This window comes from Schistocerca nitens, chromosome 2, assembly GCF_023898315.1.
Source record: "Schistocerca nitens isolate TAMUIC-IGC-003100 chromosome 2, iqSchNite1.1, whole genome shotgun sequence".
NCBI classification, from domain to species: Eukaryota; Metazoa; Arthropoda; class Insecta; order Orthoptera; family Acrididae; genus Schistocerca; species Schistocerca nitens.
The window spans coordinates 1011166525-1011191049 of NC_064615.1; the positions used below are offsets into that span (position 1 = coordinate 1011166525).

Below are 24525 nucleotides of genomic sequence, written 5' to 3' on the forward strand. Positions count from 1 at the left end.
CCTTCATTGCAATTCCTCTTGACTCAAGCACTTGACTAATTTTATTATTATTCCAGCCAGATTATAAGTGATTGTCGCATGGCGTTATATTGTTAGCTGTCTGCCTCTTGATCACCCATCCTACAGACTTACAGCAAAACCAAGCAGATTGTTCCTATCTAGCCCGTTGCCTTATCACTTGTCATAGTCATATCAGCACAATTCATTAAATCTTGGAATATTTTCTTTTTTAATGAATAATGTAAGTGATTTTGATATACTGGTGACATGTTAGTAAATCTGCAAACCAATAATTCTTACTGCACAAGAGCTTTTCATAAGTAATTACTTAAGCTTGAATGTATTTGGTCAGTGGTATCACTTGTTAACAAAGAGTGAAGAAACTGAAATGGCTTTTCCAAAAAATATTTGGGTGGACGTGTCCACACCCCGCGCACGCACACACAGTCATCACTCAGGTGGTGATGCCAGTGTTCTGAAGGGTAAATTTTTTTATTGTTTTTAATTGACTGAGTTATTTGACTCTTTGGTATTTCAGAGGTTCACTCAGTGTATCAGTCATTCTTGAGTACACTGCCTCCAATTACTGAAGATTAGACTTTTGTTTCTTCATCTCTACTCAGAAACCTTATTGTATTAAATTTGGTTTGGAATTACTGTACAAAAATTGGAGATTCGCTTAAATTTGTTAGTTGTATATAACTGGTAAACTGGAATATTTGTCTATATACTTTGCTCAAAAATTTTGGAACTAGTCCAGTTCCTTACTGTTCTTAAAATCACAGACGGATAAGCCCACACTGTGGAGCTGCTACCACCAGTACCTGCTCAATCTCCCTTGCTGCTTTACATGTAATCCAGCATTCGTGCACTACAGTTAAATTAGTGTAGACCATTTGCTAACAACAAATGGCACATAAAGGAGCCATTGTTTTGGCCACAATAAACAGCAAAAGTACTACATTTTATAATCGAAATTGAAAATTAATTTTCCAAGAAATTTGTTCACACTAAGCAGAATCCCTTTCTTTTACTGATCCTTGTTTTGCCTATTAATAGTTTTGTCTTTGCCAACAGTTTTTTTGTGGTTCATGGTTGTGATGAAATTTCTGTACATGTAATTAGCAGTTCCATAAATTGTGGAATTCTTTCTGCTTCAGTCTTTTGTCATTGATGGAATTTTGGTCAGTCAGATGCCATAGAATCAAATTCTTACTATAAATGCTTATTGAAATAGTTTAAACTATTTTCTGTTTACTTCCAAAAATATGGTTGCCAATGTGCCAGTTCCTTGTGATACAATAGTTTCTTCGACCTTTTCAAGTGTTTTGTTCTGATGGTGCATTATTGATCTCATTTTCCAGACAAAAGATTGTAATCAGCTTTGTTCCTTACATGGAAAAAAATTGCAGCCTGAACTATATTAATCTTGTTTTGCTAACAAAATCTTCAGAGTAAGTGTCTATATCTTGTTCTTGGCTGCAAAGTATTTCATTATTGTCTGAGCAGAATATTTCCAAAACTATTAAACTATGAAGCTTCCATTTTAAGTGAATTTCACACTGTTATTAGGAAGCCAAGAAGTATATTCAAATGTTAATGTTTCTTTAATCAGTACCCTTAAAATATGATTAAAGCATGTGTGACAACATATTCATATTTTTGATACTGTGATCTGCTGACACTAAAAGCTTGTCAATGTCTTGCCTCAGCAGTGCAAGGTACTCTTATTTTCTGTAAGACAGGAAGTACTAGTATTGTGCAGGGTAACTGGAATGAAGGGATGGAGGGAAACATTGCAGACAGATGACCAAAAGCACCAAACGCCCTCCCTGCCCCCAACAAATCTCTGCTCAATCTGTCATGTCCTGTCAGATGTTATTCTGTCTGGGCAACAGCATGTCAAGTGGCACTACAGACAGTTATATTTGAGGCTAACACTCTGTTAATCTCCTCCAATAAGCAGCCCCACCATAATGCAGAGTTCAAGTGGTTCTCATAGAGCATCAAATTTTGACTTTTCATGATTTATTTTCAAACAAGAAGCATGTTTTTAGGCACTTGTTAAAAAAAAATAAACAAAGATTGAACTTTGCTGTGTAGCGGTACGTAAACTACAGGGTGAATCAAAAAGAATTGACTGTCTATATTCCTCAAACTAATAAACATATACAACGAATTTTGTTTCTTAATAAATTGGAAAACTGTCTTCCCTCTCCCCTGCACCCCCTTTGCTACCACCACTGGGTTTAATATGCCCCCCCCTTGAGATGCGTGGCATATGTCAATGTGGTATTAAAATTGTTCCCATACAGTAGTGAGCATATTTTGAGTTACAGCTTCCGCAGCTGCTGTTATGCAGTGTCTCAGTTCGTTGTAGTTGTTTTTGTTGGTAATGGAAGCAAGTAAACAGTCTTATAAACCCCAACAAGAAATAATCACATACAGTCTGGTCTGGTGACCTTGGAGGTCAGTAATCTAAGGCTGAATCATTTGGTCCAGTGCAACCTATCCATTATTCAGTAATCCTTTGATTTAAAAATCCCTGCACTTCAAGGTGCCAGTGTGGCAGTGCCCTATCCTGTTCGTAAATGAAGCCATTCCAGTGAGTCTCCAGTTGTGAGAAAACAGTTCTCAAGCACATTGAGATACGTGTTTCCTGTTACAGTGTTCTTGGCAAGAAAAATGGACCATACACATTTTCCTGTGAAGCCGCACAAAGAAATTTTGGAGAGTCCCTTATGTTGTACAACTTTTATGTGGTTATTCCATGCCCCATATTTTCACGTTGGCGGTTCCCCTTTCCATTTAAATGGAATGTTGCCTCGTCACTAAAGACTAAGTGTGTAAGAAATCTGTCATCTTCCATCTTGCCAAGAATGAAATACAGACTCCGCAGCTGCACGGCGAACGGATTTCTGCAGACTCCTCATGAAACTATAGCGGATGCTTTCGACGTCTGTGTGAGGCACTTGGGGGACGGCGTGGCGATTTTCCTTTACACAAACAACCTGATTCTTGGAATTGTTCATGCCATTGTCTAATGCTCTGTGCTGTAAGAGGATCCATGCCATATCTAGTATGAAAGTTCTGTTGAACTCTTATTACTGACCCACACTGCACAAAACTTAGAATAAAAAACGCTATGTTGTCCTGACACTGGTTTTGCTAGAACTGAAGTGGCACACACTGCTGCTATCTAGCAGGAACAACACAAAACTCGAGTGTTTGCTCTTTACAACAGTAGGTTGTTCATGCCCATATCTCAAATAACATAGTAGTTATGATTTTTTAAAATCATATGATTGTTTTTTATATACCCTGTATTTAGAAGACTGCTAATATTTCAGTGCACATTGCTTTTGTTTATAAGGCCATCAAAAAGGCAAATTAAGATGAATGTATAAATTTCAGCTTTTATAGCATAATTGTTGGGCTTTCAGAGGGAGACTTGTGTGTGACTGTATGATCAATTAAGATCTGTTAACAATTCCTGAATTTTATATATTTTTGACAACTAATTCCTGCACTACGGAAATTTAAATTTTCTCCTGTACAAGTTGGCCTCATAAAATACTGCCAGGAAGTATGGCACTGGCACAGAAACTGCTGGCTTGAAGGGTTAATCCAGTGAGTCACTGTGTGGTATTTGGCAAGATGTTGGATGCATTAATAAAACAGATCAGGGTGCCTAATAAAATGCACTACAGTTGAGATGAGATCACATTTTGCATAAATTGCAATTTAGTTTGTCTAATAAGGAAACAATGTTTTAAATATTCAGTAGGATCAGCAGTCTATTTTCCTGTGCATACTTTTTGTTCTAATTGTCAAGAGTGGGTTAATTTATTGTAATATTACTAATTTGTGTGTTCTGGTTTTACATCATTTTCTTCAGTTGCTCTGGTTGGCCAATTAACAATTCAGGGCACGGTTCACATTTGGGATTAAGATAATTTTATCTCCAGGAAAAAAATATATTCACAGAACACAATTTCTCTATTGCTCAACACTCACTTGGCATGTTTGCTTTTCAGTATCAGTACGAATAACATCTAAAAGATAGTCACCACAACAAATGATGATAAAATTCCACATTGAATATTTAGCACACAAGAGAAAACGGCAGGTAATCCTTTTGGTTTTTGTCACATAGTATACGTCATCTTTGTTTCTGTGCACCTTGCCCCCACCATTTGTATTTGATTAACAGCTATGCTGTATTAATTTTTTAGTTCTCTTAAATTTCTTAGTTAAGTTTGTGCCAGAAAGTAAGATTGCAATATACTTTTCATAATAGACTTAAAATGCGGGTTGGGGAGGGAGCTTGGACGACTGACAAATGACAGGAGTGTCACAGTGAGCAAACCAATGAATTCTTTTGTAGAAGACTAAGTTTTCGCTGGAAAGATAACAATTATATTGTGGTCTCGTCAAAGGTAAAGACGCTTTAAAAGTGATTCAGATTCTTGGTTGGAAATGTCATAGTACGTAGAAAGGAAAACACGTATTGCAAGTTAATGTGCAGTTAAGGGAGTAATCTTAACTAGTTCTTGGATACAGGGGCCTGTGTTTTTTAGATCACTTGCATGGAATTTTTCTTCCATTAAATACTCCCATAATTTTTTTGGTAAATATCACTGTTCGCTTGTAAAATGCAGTATGTTAATTCGTGCAAAACATTGTCAGGTTGAGGGTGTATGTCAACTGACAAATCATCTCAGGGCATTGTTTTTGTTTCGGAATTGACACTGCTAAAGTGCGCGTCATATATCTTGGCGGCAGAGTTTAGGTTCGTTCTGCGCATCTGACGTCACAAAACACAGTCAGCCAATGAACAGAGAATGACGTTGCTAGATCTCTACTGCAGTGCAGAGCATGGACAAGTGTCTTCAGTTTTAGAAACGTTCAGTCATAAAGAAAGTAATAGAACAAAAGTAATGTCTTGATAGCAGACTTTCTTTTATAGAAAGTTGGAGAAAGCATTCTTTATACCAATTGCTTCATATTCTATTAATTAATTAAACCAAACAAGCAATAAGACTCCTAATTCAGGCGATAGCAAGGAAAGGTGTTTGTTCCATCTCACGAACTGCTTTTTCGCAATAAAGAACAGCGGTAATTGTTTATTTCCTATTGTACTTCGACGAAGTGTGAGTAATTCATAGCCATACCAACAGTGTTTATAAGTAGTTGCGTGAGGTGTTAGTCGTTATGGAGTTACACTGTTCCATGAGCTGAGGTAGCGGAACGGTTAAGGTGTTGGGCTGCAAAGTGAAAGGTTACGAGTTCAAATCTTCTGTGGTGCTTCGTATTTTCTTTATTTAAAAACAATATTGGAGTGCCTTACTTCACGAATTTTATTCGTTTGAATGAAATTTCTAGTGCTTTGCCTCTTCATTAACTTTTTCGCTGCTGCAGACATGTGCTCCCCGCATTCCGCGCTGTGCGCGATTTTGTCATCACTGCACTTCTCGCCTGTGCAGACACATGGTGTTCCCACTGCTTTGACACACTTATCATTCGATTTCACAAAAACTATTTGGCCAAAAAAATTGATTTTTACACGTCTTCTTGACTGATACCTTCCCCCATAAATGACTTAATTTTGTTTTGATGTGCAGCATTAAATGTAGTAAACCATTGCACGAAATTTTGAAGAGTTTGCAGAGGTAAAAGTCCATAGCGTATACTTTCCGTATGGTCGATTTTAGTTGCCACAATGTTGAGAATGAAATGTGGACAAGATACCTAAATTTCATATAATATTTACTGTATAACAATATCTCATTTAATTTAAGTACCACATAGGTGTCGTATGTAATATTCAGAAATATTCAGTCTTTCGCGACTGTAATAAAAGTTTTATTTACACAGGGTGCGTTTGGCTTTATTTTAAAGCACTTCCATCAGTGAAAGGTATGGCACATACACAATGGTATTCGTGTTCTATTTCTTGTTTTTGTTCCACAGTCGCAGTTTTACCAATGGTATTGAAATATATCCCTCTTCTGCAACTGTAATAAGTGACTTATTTGGACCAGACGCGTTTCTCTCTTTTGAAGCATCATAAGAGGACTGTATTTTGTGTCCTCCATTGCCAAGTCACCTTTCGTAGTTTTGTGCTGCGGTAGCACAATATTCAACGTTTGTGTTTGCTCATCAGTGTTTTAGCAAATAAATGATGTTTGTGTGTGCCACACACAAAATTATATTTGACATAGCTCTGAGCACTTCACTGACAGACGGTATATTCAAGTCCTAATGTTTTTATAAGTCCACAGTTTTGTTTAATGTATTTTGCCTACTTCCTTTTGATTGATTGAAGTGCTTTAAAATAAAGCCAAATGTGCCCAGTGTAAGTAAAACTTTTGTTACAGTCGCAAAAGGTGGAATATTTCTCAATATTACATACGGCACTTATGTGGTACTTAAATTAAATGAAATATATAGGTATCTTGTCCACATTTCATTCTCAACATTGTGGCAACTAAAATCGACCATCCGGAAAGTATACTCTATGGACTTTACCTCTGCAAACTCTTCAAAATTTCGTGCAATGGTTTACTATATTTAATGCTGCATAGTAACTGCGTTGAACATCGAAACAAAATTAAGTCATTTATGGGGGGGAAGGTATCAGTCAAGAATATAGGTAAAAATCTAATTTTTGAGCCAAATAGATTTTGTGGAATCGAATGATAGTGTCAAAGCAGTCGGAACACAATGCGTCTGTACAGGCGAGCGGTGCAGTGACAAAATCGCCCACAGCGCGGAATGCAGGGAGCACGTCTTTGTAGCAGCGAAAGGGTTAATGCGGCCGTGGTGGCTTTACTTCATGAACTGCGCGCTCCCCTCTAAACGTAAGCTTGCGAACTATGCTATACTATGGCGCTGCTTCTCTTGGCGCGTGTGTCGTGTGCAACTGGCAACGCAGCAATCTCCCGCGTCTAGGCGGGCATGCGCGAGCCGCCAAGATAAAAGAATTGAACTGTAGTAAAATGCGATAATTTTAAAAATAAAGAAGATAGAGAATGTAATTACATTAAACTTGTAAGCAGACAGCCGGCTCTGTGACTCACTGACAAGAGAAACTCATCACACCCCCATCATTGGTAAAATGGCTCAGTGGGTAGCCTGTCAAAAAATGAACACAGATCAAGCATGAAAACAGGTTGTTCTGAACTGTGAAAAAAGCAGCAAAATAGAAACAGTGAAAGGTGCAATTTCAAGGTGTGAAACATCGAGTGACTTGCAAGAACCATGGTGACGTGGTTATATGGTAACAGTGTTGGACTACAAAATCGGAGATCTGTGTTCAAACCTCCCTCGTGCCAAATTTTTTCATTAATTTCTGAACTGTGTGTCAGGTCATTTACATGTCTGTTCACCTCCTGTAGTCTTGACAATTGTCATACTATACACTGGTTATAGAATCTGAGTCATGTGGTACGAATATATTACTGTTGCAAGTAAATGTGATGAATAGTGAGAGCAGGCGAGATGCGAGAACAAGTAAACACACATGAACTATGTTACAATGAAGGAATTAAAGAGTAAAAACTTCTAAAATGGAATGCAAGAGGCATAACATATGGTACTTGTGTAGATCGAATGTGTGGAGGTTCCTTCGTTACATTTCACTGTTGCAAACATTTGTTACACCATGATAAACACACAGATTTGAAGACAGTAAACACACGTGATCAGATGGGGCAATTCATAATTTTGTGCGTGGGGGGGGGGGGGGGGTGGGGTGTCACAAGGGTGATTGGAACCAGGATCTCCCCCTTCGGAGGCAAACACCATGACCACATAATTACTATGACGCCATAGTCATTGAAAGTCAGACCATTCCTTATTCCTATTTCACTTCTTTTTTCTACAACTCTGTACACCTTTCTGTAGTTTCCACACGTGATAATGTGCTCAGTTTGTGACAGGTTGTCCAGGGAACCATTGTACCAATAAATCTGGGGGAAAGTGGGGGGGGGGGTGCAATGGGGAGTTTCCTTTGTAAGCATCTGTTTCTGAAAATGTGTGTTTTAAAATGGTTGAAATTTTAGAGCCATATATAAATATTTTACATATACTCAAGAGCTTACAAGGAATTGGTATGTTCTGACCAATTGCAGATATAATTGAGAAGGAAATTCCTTGCCAACTGGGGTGGCCAGATGATGTGAAATTTGTGTTCAGATCAGTCAAGTTATATGTATGTGGATTGGAATTCTGCTTCTTGCAAAAACTTTTGCGAGAATATTTTGTATTTGGTCAAACAACTTTTACTGTGGAGGAGGACACTGTCAACATACATTTGTCTCTGTGGACTACTTTATTTGTCTTATTTTCCTCCCTACAGAATATATTCTGCTCTAGAATGTTAAGAGGAGAAAGATCAAAAAGTGTTACACAAATACTGCTGGAAACTCTCCTAGGCTAAAAGATTTTTATTGCAGATCGTTTAGTACAACAGAATAATTTGACATTTGATCTGTGTCAGATTTCATACCAGCCCATAGCAGATATGCCCCAAGTATTAATTTACTAAAGTAAACTCTTGTTTGCATATAATTATGTAAGAATTCTCATAGAGAGGAATAACAGGAGAAAGAAAGTCTTTGAGAAACAAAAATGAAAAATTTATTTAAAATGACAGTATAAATAATGCAAGAAGTAAAATTTCAAATCATGGGAATAAAAGTTGGTTGTAAACTGGAGGCAGACGCTGTGTACCATATTGTTACCACACCAATTAGTAAGAACGTTTACAGCTAGTGAAGCTGCAACTGATTGAATATACAGTTGAAAAATAGTTGTTGCCTAATGTTTAAATAAAATATCCTTATTTTCTAGTGTTTTAACAATTCTATCTGATCTGAAAAGGATCCTGCATAGGCTCTCCAGAAGAGTTGTATTTTCTTTCATGTACATGTGATTAACATGCTGAAGCTCATGAAAAATAGTGGGTCACAAGGTGTGTGCCTTTGATTGTTAGTGTAATGTATGGTGTCCTGTAACTGGTAGTCTTCTCTTTGCGAGTCTGCAAATCTTTGTCAATCTATTCCCATTCAAGTGCAATTTACATAATATACATATGTGCCTATGTTATTTTACATCTTTGTAATTTGATTAAAAGTGGCTATTTACTTAAAATGATTAAAGGATGTTGCGATCACCTGTGTTTGAGGGTGTATTATTGTGTAATTGCCAGATTGTTAATTCAGTCTGATTTTTATTTTAACATTTTAATTTTCTTGTTTTCAGTCGTATGTTTGAAGACTTCAGTCGCGATAGCTTTGAGGAAAGAAGGTAAGTTTTCATGAATACACAAGTTTGTCTTTTTTTTTTTTTACTCCTGCGTTTATTTGCTGCCCCATGTAAAAATAGCATGAATTCAAGCCCTGCTTCACTTTTTAGTTAATGCTTAACATTTTTTTCTTCCAGTTCAGGCTGGCTGTGAAATAATTAGGTGTAACTGAACTCCTTGTCAGTAATGCATGCCCCATCTGGTCCCCTTTTTAGAAGAAAATTTGATGAAACAGCCTTTCCTGCAGTGTCCATAACATAGAGTTGTCTTTTGTGGGTAAATTACTCAGTTCACTGTTTCTGTATTATTTTCTGTTGTAGTTCATGAGTCATCATCTAACTTTGATTGGACTTGTATAAGCTTCATATTCCTCTCCTATTTGTTTTGTTTTACTTTTTTTATACCTTGTGTAAGTACGTGTTCTGTTTCCTTTTTATCGGTAATTCTCACCTGTTCAAGATAAGTCTACAGCTAATTGTGTATTTATTTTGTATTAGACCGGGCGCGCGTGGAACGCTCTCTCCTCGCCGCTTTGCACCGTATTAAGACGCAATCATCCGCCTGTCCGTCGCCGTTATAAGCCGGTCCGTAGCGTCGAAGTCCGGTGAAATTTTTCACGCGGGAAGCCTCGGCCGGAATGAAACGGAAGACAATCGCCTGTTGTGTTGCGGCGCGGCGTGACGGTGTAACGGGCAACTCACCTTTGTTCTCTTGTTTCTTTTTGAACATGCTAGATAGATTTCAGATATTCTGTCTTGTTTGATAGATAATTATTGTTGTAGTCTGATACATCCACACCATTACTTTTAAGCATTCTTCTCTTCGTGATTTTTGAAGGAGAATTTTTGAAATAGAATTCTTCTGTTCATTAGTTCAACAAGTAGGGTGGGCACATTCTTTGCTTCACGATCATGTGCATTACGTGCTGTTGGTGTTCAGCAAAATACTATTAACCCTGTTATGAAGTCTCATTCCATAGAAAATTAAACACGGTCCATTTTTTCACTGAAAGAGAAAGTTGCACTTAGACCATTTATCCCCTTTTGACACAGTTGTGTACTTACAACATTGAAAAGAAGTGTATAAGGAATTAGTTAGTCTGTACTTACAAAAGACGTTGAACACATCCGACTTAGAAAGGCTTCCCGCACGGCATGTCGGTCGGAAGCGTTCCGTGGAATTAGCGCGACAGATGTAAACAGGTATGCTGCCGGTTGTGTTCTAGATTCTTTGTAGAATATTTTGATTGGAACAAAACAGGAATCATGACATTGTTTCAGATTTCTTTCATTTCCCAGTATCTTAATGTTACTTGTGAAAAAAAAGATAATTGATAGATTTTATAGCTGTGTAGGCTGATAAATATATCCCAGCTTGGGCAAACTGAAGTCAGTCCAGAAGAGGACATTGTCATTGCTTACTAAGTGTATCTAGTGTTACAGATTAGCCTTCATATAGATTATACATATTTATTAGTAAGTATCCATATTACTTTGATGTGGTTTTCTTTATCGAGGAAAAATAAAACACATGTCTCGGCATTATTTGGAAATCAGCACCTTTTTTCAGCAGCTTACAATATTTGGAACCTTTGTCGATTTAATTATGTAATCTAAAGTGTGTTAGAACCATTTGTAGCTGTTTTAATGTGTGTATGTATTGTTTTACATAAATACATTTTTTCTACAAAGTGATGTCTGATTCTTTTAATATTACCCTTGTGCTCCGAAAATAATTTGAGGGACCTACTGTAATTTCAGTTTTTTTCTTCTGAAAATTATTCTTGATGCTGATTAGCAAATGATGTTTATTATGTGACAAGATAAATTCAGTGGATGTGTGGTTGGCTGCAGTATGTTGCTGTCCAGTTTACAAATGGATGTCCTGCCCAATCATGGGGAACATGTTGCTTGCATGCTCATAAACTAAAGTGTTTTGTTTACGCTCCCCCACCTCCTTGATATTGTTGATTTGTGAGTGAATTTACGTTTCCTTCTCACTCTTACTCCTCATTCCATAGTATGGAATACAGTATATAATTTTATGTATTGGAAACGAAAGAAACACCTTCGTACAACTGAAAATTTTCAAGAGATTTTTTAAAAAAAAAATAAAAGAAAAAAAGAAACCCAAACTTAGATTTTTTGCAATTTTTCTCATTTGTTCTATAGTTCAAAGAGTTTTGGATGATATCAAGACTAGCACCAGTTGCTGAAGAGGATGATTATAGGTTGTTTCTCAAGGACAAGTAATAGAATGTCCACATTATAAAGTTTACCAAGTTTTGGTTATTTCATAATGAATTCTGTCTACAGTGAAATTAGTTTTGAAGAATTTTTAACAATGTTGTTGACAGTCATCAGTGATTTGTCCAGTTTTGCAAAAGCGTGTTCTTAATGCAGTATGTCACTGTGAGTGGTTATCAAAGTGTAAGAACACTCTCCTCGTCAGTTCATGCTGCAGCTGATATCTACTGAAGTCTACAAAACTAGTTGTTTTCAGAAACACGAAGAATGTTGAAGAAAACTATTTGCACAACGTCTGTTTACAAGTACAATTATTTCTCAAATGTTAGCGTTCTAATAGCCCCTTTAGTTCTGCTTTAATCAATGATAATTTTTGACGTCTTGTTGTATCTATTTCTGACTAGGACATATCCTCATAAAAGAGTTTTTTTCTTTGGCATATTGCCGTCCACATTAGTGTCATTTTTTAAGTAAAATGATAAAATATGAGCACCAGTGATGGTTTCTTTTTATTAAAAAAAAGTTACCAGGTATATTCTGACCTCATAATTCATTGGTGAGGTGAAGTGCAACCGTCAACTCATTCGTTTTTCTGTTGCTGCTCCCGTAGTTTTGACTATAAATTTGTAGTTAAGAACCTTTTTTTTTCTTTGTTGCAAAATATCCATATTTTTGTGCCCAATTTCACTGGTTTACTTTGGAATATGCTTTCTACAGGGACATAAACTTTCAAATGCTGTCCATTGTTAAAGTCGTTTGCTCCAGGACTTTACTTTTTGGGAAAAATTTTATCCATTTTTCCCAAATACAGTGAACTGCAACAAATTTGTTGGTATGTTGCCTTTTTTTCTGTAATTGATTTATCAAATTATACAATGTGTAACCCAGAATATATTCCAGCCTTTTTCTTTGTTCATTTGGATGTTTTACATCAGCACAAAAGAACTAAAAGTTATGTTTATCATTATTAATGCTTGAAATAAAACTTAACAATATTTTGTCATTTAAGACGATTGCTGGCAAATAATGACGGTCAGAAGGCATAATGTGTATTAGTGCTGATAGACGAACAGAAGTGCCACTGTCCTAGCATTTGAAATGAGTTTCTGAAAATATAATGTAACTGGATGGATAAAAAAATATACTCACCAAGTGGTGGCAGGAGGTATTACAGTTTGCAAGCTTTTGGAGCCAGTGGCTTCTGGCAGAAAGGTTGAAGGAGAAAAAAAGGGGTAGAGTTCGGAAAAGTCTCTTGGAACCCTGGTTCAGTGCACGTTTACCAAACAGGATGAGAAGGAAAGAGTGACTGTTGGGGACTGCCTTTTAATGCCAACTGTCAGAATGTAAGTTCTGTTGTTTGTGAGTAGATTTAATGTGAGCTGACCTATAGTGAGGATGAGATCAACATCAAGGAAAGTGGCATGGGAATCGGAATTGGACCATGTGAAATTTAATTGGGAGACTGTATTTAGGGATTCCAAGAATTTTAACAGGTCAGCCTCACTGAGAGTCCATATAACAAAGATGTCATCAGTGTATCTAATCCAAACCAAGGGCTTCAGGCTTATGGATCCCAGGAAAGCAACCCCCCCCCCCCATGACCCATGAAAAGAGTGGCATGGGAAGGAGCCATCCTAATTCCCATGGCTGTACCCTTTGTTTTTATGTCTGTTTCTTAAAGATAAAGGAGTAGTTCATAAGTATAAAGTTGATTAAGATGAGCAGGAAGGATGTCATATTTGTAATCAGGTGGACACTGACAGAGGAAATGTTCAGCACCAGACCTACCCTGTTCATCAGGGATGTTGGTGTTGAGGTCAGTGGTGACAAGCAATGGTGGAGCAGAATGGATGCGGATTTCAGATCAAGGAAATGATTGGTGTTTTTAATATAGGAGGGAAGTCTTTGTACTTTGGGTTGCAGGTGATGATCAAGTAAGGCAGATATACATTAAGTGGATTCTTTGAAGCCAGCAGCTATGGGATGGCCAGGGTGATTGGGAGTGTGGATCGTAAGGAGGTGGTAAAAAGTTGGGTGTCCATAGTTTGGTTCAGGTAAGAAATTCTATGGATTGAGATGTTAGACCTTGTGAGGGGCCTGAGGTTTGAATGCAGATCAGTTTGAATCACAGGTATGGGATCGTGATGGCAGTTGTATGTAGAGGTGTTGGACAGCTGGCGTACACCTCCACATACATACTCCTGTTGGTCAAGTACCACATTGGTAGATACTTAGTCCATTGGGAGGCTAATTATTGAACGAAGAGCATGGAGTTCTGCAGAGGACAGGTTATGATGATGATGTAGGCACCTTAGGAAGGCTTCTTAAGCAATACTAAATGTGAGGAATTTTTGGAAGGCTTGTAAGGTATGATTTTGAGGTAGTGCTTGTGGATCAAGTTGGGATTGTGATTGTAACTGTTCAAGGCGTGCTCGTGGATCAAGTTGGGATTGTGATTGTAACTGTTCAAGGCAGGGTTCAGTTCCAGTTTTGCTTGTGGAAAGGTTTTGGGATTGGGTTGCAAACTGATACTTTCACTACTGTTAGTCCTTCACCAAAGTAGCATGATTAAATATAGATTTAGGACTGAAAGTGAGATGGTTAGATAATTAAAGAGGGGAGAGTGCGGTAGAGGAGCGGTTGTGAGAACTGTACTGTTATGACTGGTTGAGTTGTTATTTGTCTGAGGGGCAGTGATAAAGGCTGGGGCTTCTAAAGGATATTGCCCAAGCTCAGTTTGTAGGAGAGGAGTCCTGGTTGATGGTGTGGCTGTTTAAGGAGCTGCAGGAGGAGAGGAACGGAAACACCATTGTTGAGGTAATTTAGGGGAAGGTTGTGGATAGCTTTTTGACTTGAAGTCTTGTCATGTTGCAGCTTGGAGTTGGCCTGGCAGATGATACTATCCAAAGAAATGTGAGGGGTAAATAATTGCAGGATTTTGTAGGAGGGAAGTCGGGTGGAGTGGAAATTGAAGGATGAGGCATGTAGGTCACAGATTAGCTGGATAATTGCAAGAGATTGCTGTATTTGAAACTTTAAAAGGGGCTGGTGTAGAGTAGGGTTACATCCTAGACAGGGACTTTCACTGGTAGGCCTTTGAGAGTAACTGCAAGGGACAAGCAGGTTTCAAGAAAAAGAATATGGGACCATTGTTTTTACAGTGCAAAAGAATGGTTCAGAAAAGAATGAATGTAATATGTGAAGAGATTAAAGGCAAGAAAATTGGAAAAATTTGTACGAAAATCATGCAAGGGGTTAACAAGAGGTAATTAATGAGTGTGAGAGAAGTTGTCTCCAGACTGGGAAGTGGGAAATATCCCAAAAATCAGTCTTCGCTTCTCATCCTGTCCGATAAATGACCTTTGACTTGGGGTTCTGGGTGAAATTTCCAATCTCCACACCTTTTCTGAAAGCTTGACAGTCCTTTTCCTGCACCTCTCTCCCTTCCCCTTCTGCTAGAAGTAGTAGCTCCGAAAGCTCGCAACCTGGAATACCTTTTGTGTGTTTTCTCCTGCCACTGCTTGGTGAGCAGATTTTTTTTCTCTGTCCAGTTAAATTATATTGTAGCATTTGAGATTATCAGTTTGTTCCACAGTGGAGGGATAGGTTGGGGAAGGTTAAAAAGGTATGATTCGGACCCCAGGATGATGAGGGCCCACCTTTTAAGTCAGAACGAGGTATATTGTCCCTATTCCTCAATATTGACGATGTTGGCTGCAGAAAGACAACTGTTGCATAATTGATGACAGCTGCCATTTTATTTGTTTAATTCTTTAAGGAGTAGTTCTGAATATTGCTCTGTTCACTGTATGTCTTGTCATATAGAACCCACATTAAGTCTTCACTATCAGAAGCATTTACAGCAACTTATATCTCAGTATTAGTGATTTGTTTGCCACACGCAAGTCTTTGTTGACAGTACATGCGATATTATAAGAAATTAAGTTTTTAAAACATGCACGTCTAACATGACAGCAAATCTCACAAAAAATTCTTACGTCAGCGGATCAGGTAAAAGATTTCTTCATGTTTAATAACGCTACATAAGTAAAAATTAAAGTTTGGCACAAACTTTTTTAAACATCTGAAAAAAATTTGGGTAAAAAGGAGCTCTAGCAATTATGAACATTCAGAGAGTTTTATGAACATGTTATTTGATAAAAAGAAAAGTATATTACTTCCAGGTCGTATAGACTGGAGCAAAATAGCAAGAGAAGTGTATGTCACTGAAAGGCTTAAGCAGATGTTACTTGTTAAGTACACATTGGGGAGTTGTTTCATAATGAGTATACTCAGTTTTGGTTTCCCCTTAAAGTTGGTAGCTTGATTCCTAAATGTGTATTTAAGGAACGTATCATAATCCACTTGTTCTGTGTGTTGTTTGTGTGAACTGTCTTTGCAGGGAGGGGAGAGTCTGAGGGGGGAGGGCCAGGTAGAGTTCAGGGCAGATAGTATATGAACGATTTGTAGGTATTGTACTTCTGGTAGAACACAGTTAAAAAAGTTGTAATGTGCAAATCAGCTCTAATAGGTTCATTGTATATTTGGGATGAAATAAAATTAATGAAATATATCCTGTTAGTGTGGAGGCAACTGTTATATGAGAGCCCCTTTTTTATAAAAAACTGCAAAAGAAAAATGTTTTACCGGTTCAAATCAGTTGCTCCTCTTAAAGTATGTGACTTTGAAAGTGATTAACTATGGCATGTGTTCAAACCAGTTTTGGAAATACTTTTTCCACTGTGATGTAGGTACCGCAAAGAGACAGTTTTTCACGGATTCAGCACCTTCTTGAGATGACTGAAGTCAACACATTTCGTTTAACAAAAGGGAACAAAAAGACTTTAATAGGAGGTGTACTGGATGAATACAGTTAATGAAACATTAACTTTATGTTTTTCTCTGTTAAATTGAAACTGGCACTGTCATAGTGAAGAATGTTGCAATGTTTTAGATTGTTTTACCTTATTCAGCATTGACTGACACAAGCAGTGCTTGTGTTGCGTCATGTGCAAACAAACAAGTGATCATTTTCTTGAAAGTGTCTGATGATCGTATCATATTTGCTCATTTTGGGTCACCTTGAAACATCCAGTTCTGTGCTGCTTACTTTCCAGCTCATATGAATGATCAAAGTTCTGTCAACTGTTGCGATATAGTATACGAGTTAACTTCTTCGGTCAGATTGTATGGCATTCAGTCAGGAACAGATCTTTCTCAAAGCTGAATGTTCTGGCAAAATTGAATGTACTATAGCCTTCATGGTACGTCATATCGCGGTTGTCTTTCTAAGTCTGTTGCACACACTGTAAGTGCTTTTAGTGACAACAGATTTTGGTTTATGTTCACGAAATTCAATGGTGACTGAAGCATAGTCACATCAAAATTCTGCAAAAAGTCGTAATGTGAATGTGATGACTTATCTACTCCACCATTTTGTAAGCTGCCATTGTTTTAACAGCAACAGCTTAAAAAAAAACTATCCTTATATTAAGGTATTGTATTTATTCACAATTATTCTAATTTAACATGAAATAGATTAAAACATTTTTTAATGTTAGAATTGCGTGAATCTCACAGTGGTTATGCGGTGATCTGCTTATAGGGACACTATGGAAAAGTAGCTTAAGTAACCTTGTGTCTGAGCTTATGTTATGTAGCTTGCTTACAAGATTAAAGTCCGTTACATCTACATGGATACTGCGCAAATCGCACTTGAGTGCCTAGCAGAGGCTTCATCAAACCATGTTCACAATAACACACTTCCAATCTCAAACAGCGCACAGGAAAAACAAACATCTCCCTCTTTCTGTGTGTGCTCTGATTGCCTTTATTTTATTATTATTATAATTTCGCCCTATGTATGAAGTTTCGTGAGAAGATTCTGCTTGAACAAACACCTTTGTTTTAATTATGTCTACCCCAAATCCTGTATCATGTCTGTGACACTCTGTCCCCTATTTCTTGATTATACAAAGTTTGCTGATCTTTGACCTTTCTTGATGTACTCCATTAATACTATCTGGTAAGAATACTACACCGCGCAGCAGTACTCCAAAAGGGGACCAACATGCATAGCGTTGGCAGTCTCTTTAGTAGATCTATTATTGCATCTTCTAAGTATTCTGTCAATAAAGGCTTGCGTTCACCACAACATGGTCCATGTGTTCTTTACAATTTAAGTTGTTCACAATTGGAATTCCTAGGTATTTAGTTGACAATATAATGTAATTGCATCCAAAAACAAAGATGATGTGACCCACCAAACGAAGCGCTGGCAGGTCGATAGACACACAAACTAACACAAACAAACACACAAAATTCAAGCTTTCGCAACAAACTGTTGCCTCATCTTTCCTGATGAGGCAACAGTTTGTTGCGAAAGCTTGAATTTTGTGTGTTTGTTTGTGTTAGTTTGTGTGTCTATCGACCTGCCAGCACTTCATTTGGTGGGTCACATCATCTTTGTTTTTGGATGTATTTTTCCCACGTGGAATGTTTCCCTCTATTATATTCATATAATGTAATTGGATAGATAAAAAAACTACTCATCAAGTGGCGGCAGGAGAACACACACAAGGTTTAATTTACGCAAGCTTTCAGAGCCAATGGCTCTCCTCCTATCAGTAGAGTTGGAGGGGAAGGAAGAGGGGTCAAGGCAAAGGACTGGAGAGGTTTAGGAAAAGGGGTACAGTTCCTTCAAGCCTCTTCCTTCCCCTTCAACTCTTCTGCCAGAGGAAGGGGCGGCCACTGTATAAGAAAGTTTGCGTAAGTTAAACCTTTTTGTTAGTGTGTATGCTGCCACTGATTGGTGAGGGCTTTTTTTTTAATCCAGTTACAGTATATCGTAAAAAATCGATATTATCATTCTTTATAGGTATCTAGTTGAATTTAGGGCCTTTAAATTGATTGATTTATTGTGTAACTGAAGCTGAACCAGATTGCTTTTAGCACTCATGTGGATGACGTCACACTTTTCATTATTTAGGGTTTATTGCCAGTTAAGTTTTCTCACTATACAGAAATCTTTCCTAAACCATTTACAGTTTGTTTTGATTTACTGACAACTTTTATAGATGTTAAATGACAGCATCATCTGTAAACCACCTGAGACGGCTGCTAATATTGTCTGCTAAGTCTTTTATGTGGATAAGGAGCTGCGGCTGGTGTATAACACTACCTTGGGGAACACCAGAAATCACTTCTGTTTTATTTGATCACTTTCTGTCAATTGTTACAAACTGTTATCTCTCTAAGAGGAAATCATGAATCCAGTCACATAACAGACAGTATTCCGTAAGCATGCAATTTGACTACAAGCTGTTTGTGACGTACAGTGTCAAAAGCCTTCTGGAAATGTAGAAATACAGAACCAATCTGAAATCCCTTGTCAGTAGTACTAAACTCATAAGGTTGGTGACGTTAAGGGGGATGTAACGGAAAATGTAAACATTTATTTAAAAAATCTTTAAAACCATATTTATTAGTGTATAAATCTAAAATTTTGCATGTGTTAACCAAAAGAGCCGTGTTTTAACGGAAAGATATAATAAAATACACAGGATTAATATTTTGCCAGAAATTTGAAATTTTAATTTTTTTATAAAAAGCCATAACTCAGATTCTAATCATGCAATTATTCTGAATATTTTATTGTAGTGTCCTGAGAAGGTTATAAGACCAGTGAACTACAGTCATTAATTATTGGTACAAATTGTATCATTAACAGTTTTTAATTTTGCGCATCCAAAATTAACTTTATTTCTCCATACAATCCTCTAAAAATTAGAATGTAATTACAAGATCTCGTATTTTTTAGTTCCAGGGAGACAGCAACATACTGCGAATAGCTCCTGAAAATTTCATAGCATTAGTGCAAATACTTATTGAGAAAAGGCTTCTAATAATGTAAAACAGTGAAAATGAGGTTCAAAGATTTTTCTTCTCATACTCCTACATGTAATAAGCTTACCTCAATTTTAAAATCCTCCATACTGATACTCCTCATCCTCCAGGTTTCTTTTCTTCAAATCTGCCTGGCCTGTATTCGCAGGTAAGACACTGATGTGTTAGCTTTCTTGACCCTGCTTCATCGATTGTGTAAAATGCTTATTGTGTAAAATGCTTTTGTTGTAAACTCACCAGGACGTATTCCAACTCTCTTCAGCACTTATATTCTGCCATTATTTCTGTTATTGTAACATAAAACTACATCATAGACACCTATTTAGAGTACTTCTAGTCCACAGAATGTCCTTTTTGAGCATCTAATCCAAATCGAATTATTGAGGCTTTCATTTGCATTTTGTGTCTATCCATGAAGACACTTCCTCAATAAATCAGGGTTTGCAAGAAACCTGAGAGTGGGCTTAATTGCATTCATAACAAGTTCTGGTAATGAGTGTTTATGTGAATACGTCTCATTTCTGTTGTTGAAACACCAGTTGTCTTTCAGACAGATTGTGCATTGGTGTTTGGTCAGTGTATAGTTTATGGTAAAAAATTGCCCACACAGCATGCCTCATTGCCTCTAAATTATGTGTGCTTTTCCTGTGAGCTCTCCCATAAAATAACTGAAGAGAATAAATTTCTTTCGGAGTAAGCCAGCCTTTTCCCTTTAGTGGTTTTCCATCCTCAAGTACTTCACCTTTTTTTCTGTTTCTGCAAGCAATGAAGCCTACCACCGAGCCTCTTTTGGATGTGGCCAACACAGTCCAATTTTTCTGTTGTTGTATGGATTTTTATCTGTTACAGCTTAGAACAAAGAGGAATCCCCTTCACCAAGATATTTAGTATATCTAACACCGTACTGGTTCTCAGATCTGGAGAACATCCTCACAGCTGCAGCAGCCTCCATGCCTCCACTTGAGCCACAACAACAATTAGAACATGCTACTGCATACTTTTCTTGCCACAGTTTCTCATTGTCTTCATTGTTGGACATTTTTCTTGTTCCACACTGGTGGCAATATTTACACAAAATTTCTACATTTAAAACTTTACCTGAGTCAATGCTAATAACAGATGCAACTCCATACAGAGATGTGGACCCCTTTTCATCCAGGTACCATCTACAGTTTCACACAGGTAAGTAACATTTGTAGAAGACTCACTGACATGAATATCTACTCCAGGATCTATTTCTTTTTTGTTTATTTCCACCAATTCCTCAACTACTTTCTTCATAGAAACGTTAGCAGCACCGCATGCACCATCACACATTTCTTTATTTTTTTCAAACTTTGCACAATGTGGAGGCATGTTCAGAAAACCACACAATAAATTACCTCCTTCCATGTCTTGTCCAAGGCATCTCGGAGCATATGCTAACCTAAAATTGCTTTCATAGGTACCAGTGCCAGTTTTTTTTTTTTTTTTAGGAGGACAGTGAAAATGCATAGCCACACAAATTACAAATTAATTTAAATCACAAGCTATTACCACTCTTCTTTCTTCAACAACAATCATGCATTCCATATTTTTACAGCTAACAAAGGAACATTAAAACTTTATAATCTGGCTGAGAAGCTCCAAATCAATAAATCTGAACCTAGTGAAATCCATATAAACATCACTCACGCGTCTGTACAACTCTCCTGTCTCAAGTTTCGATGCTGAAGCTGAGAGCTTATGTTATTCATTTCCAGCTGCTTCCTATTTTTGTGCCGGCCGCGGTGGTCTAGCGGTTCTGGCGCTGCAGTCCGGAACCGCGGGACTGCTGCGGTCGCAGGTTCGAATCCTGCCTCGGGCATGGGTGTGTGTGATGTCCTTAGGTTAGTTAGGTTTAAGTAGTTCTAAGTTCTAGGGGACTTATGACCTAAGATGTTGAGTCCCATAGTGCTCAGAGCCATTTGAACCTATTTTTGTTGGTAAACCAGTTTACATGAAACCTCCGTTTCCTAAACACACTTTTTCCACTACCCATTATGCATAAATCTTGGACCAATGACCTCCCTGTCTGGTCTCCTCCCCCAAAACAATCCAACCCATAAATCTTGACTTCCACGTAAAGGTTTGCGAATTCAACCTGCCACCTACTAATATGTGTTAGTATTGTCAAAATGTAAATGAACCATATGCAAGAAAGTTTTCAGACAAAGATGTAGATGTCAGCCAGAGAAGAGATACAGATGTCAGCCAAATATACTGAAAGAAAATAACCTTCACACTGATAAAAATTCCACTGAAGCAAGGAGTGTCCCAAATGTCGCAAAAGGTGGGAGTGGCCGCCAGTGCAGAGTCAATCATTTTAACAATTTAAAGGTATTTCTAAAGCTGCAGGTATGGTAAAATTCTCACATAGCACAGATTAAACTGTGTAGATCAAAAAAAAATAATATTTTTGAAAAATCTATTTTTTTTTTTTTTTTTTTACCTAAATCCATTACATCCCCGGGCTTAAGTGAGATCTTCAGAACACATTTATCTATAGTGAAGACAAGGATCAGGAGACTAGTGAATCTTAAGTATGCGGTTACATGTTGATCAGATTAGAGCCCAGAAAAGTGATGCATCACTATACAAATGTTTGTTCATGTCCTGAGGTGCCACATCATGCTGATAAGCACCCTTCAGCTCACCCATAGGTGAGCAAGTAGTATGACCTATTGCACGTGTTCTGCACATGCATGATCCAGTTAGCCACCCTTGCAATTGGTTGCCTGCCAGTGCAGTACAATCACATAGGCTATTGGCAGGCTGGTACTTGAACTGAAACAATAAAATCTGTAGGACCAAATGAACCATCTCATAGCTATTTTGAGTCTTGTTAAAAGCAGTACACAGAGATATGTTATTGATTTTCATAGTCACTGAATCAAATTTAATGATTATTTGTGATTAGAAGTTGCATGATTGGATAAAGAGGGAATAAAATACATCATGAACATGTATTTTAAAGGTGTGAAATTCTTCCTTTAGGTAGAGTTGGTATTTGTTGTTACGGAGGATTTCTCGAGAAAGCTGGCGTGCAATAAGAATATTGGTGTGGACATACTACACATGAAAACTTTTTCAGCAAAGTTTGTTTAGTCCAAATATGGCAACATATACTACCTGACTTGGCTTTGAAATTGTCAGCTCTGTGGCTTTTATTTTCTGTATAGATACACTGTGAGTAAAATTATTTGAATGTTGGTAGAACATTTATATGTGCACTCAATTAACAGGTAGAGAAGATGGAGTAAAGTAACCGTATGTTAATAAACCATAGAAAATTGCATAAAAGACCCCCTGTGTTTCCAAAAAATGCTGCTAGCTATGAAATCGGTGTTGTGTATAACATCTAGTCATAGATCAGTCATGCACAAAATGTATTTTGTTTAAAACAGCCAGCCATAAATCTACTGTGCAGTGGCTGTCCACTATCTGCAAAAGTATGGTCATTTGTGAAGTTAGCCCCAATTAATTAATTATTATCCATATGTTTTGGCATTTTCTTCAGTGGGGTGCAAGAAATTAATGTGAGAGAGATGGAGACATCCGGTATATACTGGTAGCTTACAATTTGCCTGTGCCATAAACCACTGTAGGTACTAAAGTAGTTTCTGGTGCTGCACATGGAGAATGATGTTTCAATTAAATCTCATATGGAGTGTATGATGCAGTTATTATTAAACCTTTATCAGCTAGGGAATTGCTTGTAAAACATTCTTTGAATTTAGCTAATTTTGTGAGGAAGGATGTAATGTATGCCAACTTCACATCACTCTAGTTGTTACCTGTGTTTCTTAAGGATTAGTTTGACAAGTTTGATGGCTTATTACTGCTGTCAGTCCAACAGTATTTAACTTGAGTTTTCAGTGTGACAAATGCAGAGTTCATTGTAATTTTACCCAGTCAAACTTCATCCATGAGAAAATTTAAAAAAGGAAGAAAAAGAAATTTTGCATCTAAAAGCCTACTCCAAAATGTAATAGCTTTAATAATGGGTAATTTAAACTATCAGTTGCTCTGAAAGTACTTCAGTAGCAGCAAGAAAATTATTATTATTATTTTTCATTTGCCCAATAACATGAAATGTCTTGACAGGTAGTAAAGTAAGTACTAAATGTAGCCTGAAATCAGCTCTCTTAGACAGCACCCATTCCATGGATGAATGTTTGTTTGTTTAAAAACTGAAAGCCTGTAAAAAAATTAGTTTTTAAGTGTAACTGCATGAGTAGGACCAATAAACCATGTTCATTCATGTTAACATACCCGGAAATTATTAGAAGAAGAAATACGCCGGGAAAATTTCAGAAGTCACATTATATATAGATACCTTGTAAAGTGACTGACTCCACACCATGTGAATAACTGAAGTTCCATCACTATTTTAAGTAGAGCAAGGGGGCAGATAATATAGCACATATTTTCCTCATTGCTCCATGTCATGCAGTTAAGAATTACTTAATGCTAGAATTGAAGTCGCCTGATTCTGGGAGAAGATCATGAGACATTCCTGCATTATTTGTATTTCAGTAATTTTGATAAGCAAGCATTTTATATATTCGTCAAGCATATGACTATTTATTGTCCTGTTGAATCACTGCTTATGGTCATTTTCTATAGTGCGTAGTTTCTGAACCAAGTAGTAGTATTAATAATGGTGAATCATGAACTTAGAACACTCTGAAGGCATTGTTAATGTTGCAGCAAACCTCAACTATACCCCCGCCGGCGAAACATTGCACTTGACAGTTCACTTTTTGTCTAGTTAGGTTGGCTATACTGTAATAGCGATGTTGCAACAGCAGCCTCAATACACACAGCAGACGATACAGTTTCCCGTCCCATCTCGTAAATGTAAGCGATTGAGCAATTACAGTGTATATAAAAACTCGTTTTTAGTTGTACTACAATAACAGGAAGTAAACAACCGTATAATAATGCATGTAAAAGCACAACAATGCGCACCCTTTCGATAACGGAGCAAAGAAATACAAAAAACAAGCATCTGACGACTGGTACTTTAAAATCAATAATGTA

General features: G+C 37.3%; 1 protein-coding gene across 3 annotated transcripts in view; it reads left to right on the plus strand.

The window, feature by feature from the left end:
- The window catches only part of LOC126237359 (RNA-binding protein lark), a 128938-nt gene that overhangs the window by 37329 nt on the left and 67084 nt on the right, over positions 1–24525 (plus strand). Inside the window, exons 8-9 of one of the 3 annotated variants that reach the window (XM_049947426.1) lie at positions 9268–9312; positions 9808–11000. In XM_049947426.1, coding sequence (XP_049803383.1) covers positions 9268–9312; positions 9808–9856 — 94 coding nt within the window. In that variant the 3' untranslated portion in view covers positions 9857–11000. Of the gene's footprint in view, positions 1–9267; positions 9313–9447; positions 9676–9807; positions 11001–24525 lie in introns of those variants that run through there. The other 2 variants (XM_049947428.1, XM_049947427.1) reach the window with 2 other exon arrangements.